This window comes from Tachysurus vachellii, chromosome 5 (genome assembly GCF_030014155.1).
Source record: "Tachysurus vachellii isolate PV-2020 chromosome 5, HZAU_Pvac_v1, whole genome shotgun sequence".
NCBI lineage: Eukaryota > Metazoa > Chordata > Actinopteri > Siluriformes > Bagridae > Tachysurus > Tachysurus vachellii.
The window spans coordinates 31322871-31327870 of NC_083464.1; the positions used below are offsets into that span (position 1 = coordinate 31322871).

Consider the following 5000-nt stretch of genomic DNA (forward strand, 5'->3'; position numbering starts at 1 on the left):
AAAGGGGGATCAATACAAATGCACACCACACTTTTCAGATATTTATTTGTAAAAAAAAAACAAAAATTGGACAAATTCCCAATAAAATACATTTTTCTTTGTGGTTGTAACATGCAAAATGTGGAAATGTTCAGTGGGTATGAATACTTTTGGACCACTTTTAGTAGGTACTAATCACTGCATACCAGGATGTCCCACAACACCTGCTGTTTAGGAAATGCTTTGTTTCAGTCACCTAGTCATCACAATTTTGGTGTTTGCCAAAGTCTCTGAGATGCCGAATGAATGAATGTTATGGCTGATTGGTCAAAAACATATGAATAAACAATAAAAACACATGAAACTAAATGAACCATGTGGAAAGAATCGTGTGTGAAAACAAGACAAGCTGATAATCAGTAGTTCTGTCAGAAATTCTCTGATCTACTGATGACGTGAACCAAAGAAATGAATTTGTTGTGTAGAAGAATAAGATGAAACCACGTGCACTGCATGAGTTAGGTGTAAAAACGTGTATTATTAACCGGTATGAGTCACATGATGATGTCTATTATAATATATTCCCTTTCCTATACTGGTGTGGGCGTGGTGAGCGGTAACCGTCGTCATGGCAACACGCCCAGCAACTAAACGGTTGAGTCGCAAAGTGGCTCCCTATTGGTCAAACAGGGCACCACGTGTGATGCTGCAGCCTTTATTGTTGTGCCCTACCTAGTGCCCTACCTAGTGCACTTAGTGAGTGATGTAACAGTGCTTTGGGATTCAGCCTTATAAATAAACCGTGTACTCTGTCAGAGACCAACACAACACAACACAACACAACACAACACAACACACGGGTTTAAAAGAGGTAAAGTTTATTTTGTGTCTAGTATAAAGGTGTACGAAGAAGTTATTTCACTTAAATACTAATGAACTTTACAACAGGATGATTATTGTGACGTCATAAAAAGTCCCTATATAGACTTTATAAAAGCTCCACAAAATAACGAACAAACATCATTTATTTATTTATTTATTTTTTTAAAAAAAAAAGAGGATTCGAGTGTAGTTTTTATTTCCTTTCATCAAGTCTATTAGTGCAATAGGTGTAAAAGTGTCACATAATAATAATAATAATAATAATAATAATAATAATAATAATAATAATAATCCCCCACAAGTCTATTTACAGGTGTGTTTGTGTGTAATGAGTCACTTCTTCTTGCTGCCTCTCTTCACCTTCCTCGGTTTAGAGGCAGTGACCGGTTTCTTCACCGCCTTCTTCACCTTTACTGGAGACTTCTTAGTCTTCTTAGTCTTAATGTTCTTCTTCTCAGCCGCAGCCTTTTTGGTGACTTTCTTGTCACCGGCGGTCGCTTTGTTCTTCTTTGCCTTGACCGGTGACTTGGCGGCCACTTTTTTGGGCTTGGGCGCTTTCTTGGTCTTGGCGGCTGCAGCTTTGGGCTTCTTGGCTTTCACGGCGGCTTTGGGTTTCTTCTTGGCTGCTGTGGACACGGACGCCGGCGGCTTCTTCTTCTTTGCCGTGGGCTCCTCGGCTTTGGCCAGTTTAAACGAGCCCGAGGCCCCGATGCCCTTGGTGTGGCGCAGGAACCCGGTGGCGACGAGTCTCTTGAGCGCCAGTTTAATCTGCGCGTCTGCGTTGTCGCGCACTTTGTAGTGGCTCTTCACGTACTTCTGGATGGACTGACGTGAGGCGCCGCCGCGGCTTTTATCCGCCAGCACAGCTGCCTGGATCATATCCGAGTATTTGGGGTGAGACGCCGCCGCTTTCTTCTGCGGTTTCGCCTTCTTGGCTCTCGCCGCCGCCGGTGCCGCTGTTTCCGACATCCTGGGAGCCGCACGGGAAAGAAATAAAGCAACAAAAATAACGCGTCAAAACTCGGGGAACGGAAACAAACCGTCAGGCGAAAAACGGGAACTTTTTATTATCAGTTAATAATAATAATAATAATAATAATAATAATAATAATAATAATAATAATAATAATAATAATAATAATTACGTCACGATGGTTCCGTTATCAAAGTCCTTTGAACTGTGCTGCGTTCTGCAAGTTTGTGCGCGCGTGTGTGTGTATACGTGTGTATACGTGTGTGTGTGTGTTAGGCTCACGGTAGGAAGTCTAATGAAGCCTCGACGCGGACGTGATTGAGAACACCGACGGCCAGCTAGCTGAGTTTGCGCGCTTCCATGAAACCGGCGCGCTCTGGTTTGTGTTTGTTGTCGCCCGAATTCGCGCCGAATTTAAGCGGCCCGTTACGGCACGAGCTCCCCGAGCCGCCCGGTCCGAGAGAGGGGACTTCAGGCTTTGCGGTGGCCCGAGCGGCCGGTCACAGAGACGCGCGCGAGAAACTTTTTTTCCCCGAAAACCGACTCGGAGTGGCGCGCGCCGCCACGCATTTTCCCGAATTCGGTCCAAATCGACCCGAAACCGTGCGATCCGGTCTCGCGACACCGCGTGCACCGGAAAGCCGGATGATCGCTGAGCAGAACGAGGCCGGTTCTGCTCGTGCAAAACGCCGTTTAGGCTTTTAATCGGCTGATGGATTTGTCCAACTAACACAGTCCTCACCGCGAGTCCGTGTGACGTTGTTGTTCTTATTTACCGTTAAACCTGCTATAAATTAAACGTGTGTGAATTAAAGTGGTGCCGAAATCACACCAGGGTCACGCGTGTACAAAGAGCGTGTCATATAAACGGTAGCACGCGCCTGCTTCTTGTGCAAAACGTCTAAATTGGCGTATTAAACCCCGACGCTTTAGTACGCTGAGGTTCTCTGTGCTGCTGTAGGAAAGGTGCCAAGACCGAGAACAGAGCCCCGGTACCGACGGCATGTCTGAGCAACATCAACACACTTCATGTTTACGTTATTAACCACGTTATAAACTCGTCCACAGGGTCATTTTGCCCCCCGCACGTCACGTCTTCACGTATTCTTTTGTTCTTCATCCTGCCCACAGTCCCTCAGTGCAGAGCCGCTACAGCAGCGCGTGCGCTTCCCCAAATAAACCAGCACTGTTATTGCTGTTAGGGACCTTTAAAGGTCGCTTTTATTTACACACAAAGTTGTTTATTACACTGTTTATGCTCCTTTACGTGCCCTCTGTTTAAGTCTTCTGAACGCCATCTTGGCTCTGGGTGTTAGTGCAATCAGTCACACGTCTGTTTTACACGTTATTTAATCAACACCACCTTGTTGATAACCAGTTAACATTAACTAGTAGTTTAATACATATCTGAAAGTGTGTGGAGGATTTTGTTGGTGTGTTTATGTGGCATTCAAAATAGCTGTGTATTCATCTGTACACTCCAGGGAGCAAGGTGTGTGTCAGTGTAGCATCATTGATAGGTAAGAGACGAGTTTTACACACAGATACACACACAGACACACACAGATACAGACAGACACACACATGCACACACACAGATACAGACACACACAGACACACACACAAACAGACAGACACCCGTAGATGCTCACAGATACACACACAGATATTGTACAGACAGACACACAAATACATACACACACACAAACAGATACAGACAGACAGACACACACACAGAGATACAGAGACACACACTCACACAGACAGACACACACATCAATACACACAGATACACACAGATACAGACAGACACACACAAATACATACACACACACAAACAGATACAGACAGACAGACACACACACAGAGATACAGAGACACACATACTCACACAGACAGACACACACACAATCACAAGACACAAGAATGTCTCTTTATGATACACAAAGAGACATTCTGGAATTAAGCAAATTCAAGGGAACACTTTGTGAATAATCCCTGGACCTCTAAAGGTTACACATTTCTTACCTGCACTAACTAATGTGTGGCACTAACCATTAGGCCGACGTGACCCCGCTGTACACGTGATGTGCTACTTAGCGTCAAAATTAGCTTAAAGCTTGATTATGTATTTCATCATTTCCAATTTATAAAAAAAAAATAATACTAAGAAGCACAACCATGAAGGTAAAATATGAACCCATATTTTTCATCCTGTAAATTGACCTAAGCATGAAAACATTTCATTTATAAGTTTTACAACCCAACCTCATTTAAGTGAAAGCCCACATCTTAAAGATAGACATCTGTCCTCGTCAAGCTTGTGTTTTATTTCTTCATATTTATTTTTTACAATAAGAAAAGCTTGCAATGTTGTCATGCCAGAAAAAACGTACAATTTATAACAGTTTACAGCCAGCTGTCATCATCTGGATGAATTAAAATGCACACAGAAATACTCTTCAAGAGGAGTATCTGCTTTTTTTTTTAACTTGTTTTTAGAATAAATCTTTTTGGGTAATTAATGATAATTAATGTACATAAATAAAAAATGATGTCAATGGAATTTCCCCACGTGTTAAAGAGCAAAGCGCTCGCGCACTTTGTGACGCCAGAACGGCTCATAATTGAGCGATCGTGTATTTAAGCCGTTTGACCGATAGGGGGCGATGACGCATTAACTGCCAGCCATTGCAGCGACATCATTGTTTCAGTTGTGTTCTCGCTGCTTTTTCTATTTTCACTGACTTCTACAGTTTGCAGTCGAGTCATTAAACAGTCTAAAATACATTAGAGTTAGTGAAAAGCAGGTGAATTAGTTATGATTTATAGTGTTATATATAATAGTGTCCGTGTGTGTTCTGTATGTCAGGATGGCCGAGCGGTCTAAGGCGCCAGACTCAAGGTTCAATCCTTCCTGTAATGAGGATTCTGGTCTCCACATGGAGGCGTGGGTTCAAATCCCACTTCTGACATAAACTTTTCGCAATATCAAATTCACTCTAAAATCTCGTATCAATAAACCTACAGCTTTATTATTACCTAGATTTGATTCTTAACTAGAACACAAAAGTAAAAACGCGTTGACTTTTCTGAACAGAAAGTGAATAGAAATGTAATTTTAGATGACAACCTGGGAATGGACAAGGAAGGACATGTCCAAAGT

At 42.7% G+C, this 5000-nt stretch overlaps 1 protein-coding gene and 1 non-coding gene across 2 annotated transcripts; one reads left to right on the plus strand and one right to left on the minus strand.

The window, feature by feature from the left end:
• Positions 1-840: 840 nt before the first annotated feature.
• On the minus strand, positions 841-2147 carry LOC132846436 (histone H1.0). Its single transcript, XM_060871164.1, has 2 exons — positions 2007-2147; positions 841-1831 (listed from the first exon to the last, which is right to left on the minus strand). The coding sequence occupies exon 2, from the start codon at positions 1828-1830 to the stop codon at positions 1195-1197; it is 636 nt and encodes a 211-aa protein (XP_060727147.1). The 5' UTR covers position 1831; positions 2007-2147; the 3' UTR covers positions 841-1194.
• A 2554-nt stretch (positions 2148-4701) lies between these two features.
• trnal-caa (transfer RNA leucine (anticodon CAA)) lies at positions 4702-4809 on the plus strand. Its single transcript has 2 exons — positions 4702-4739; positions 4764-4809. It is a non-coding gene; the product is annotated as a tRNA-Leu (tRNA).
• Positions 4810-5000: the final 191 nt, after the last annotated feature.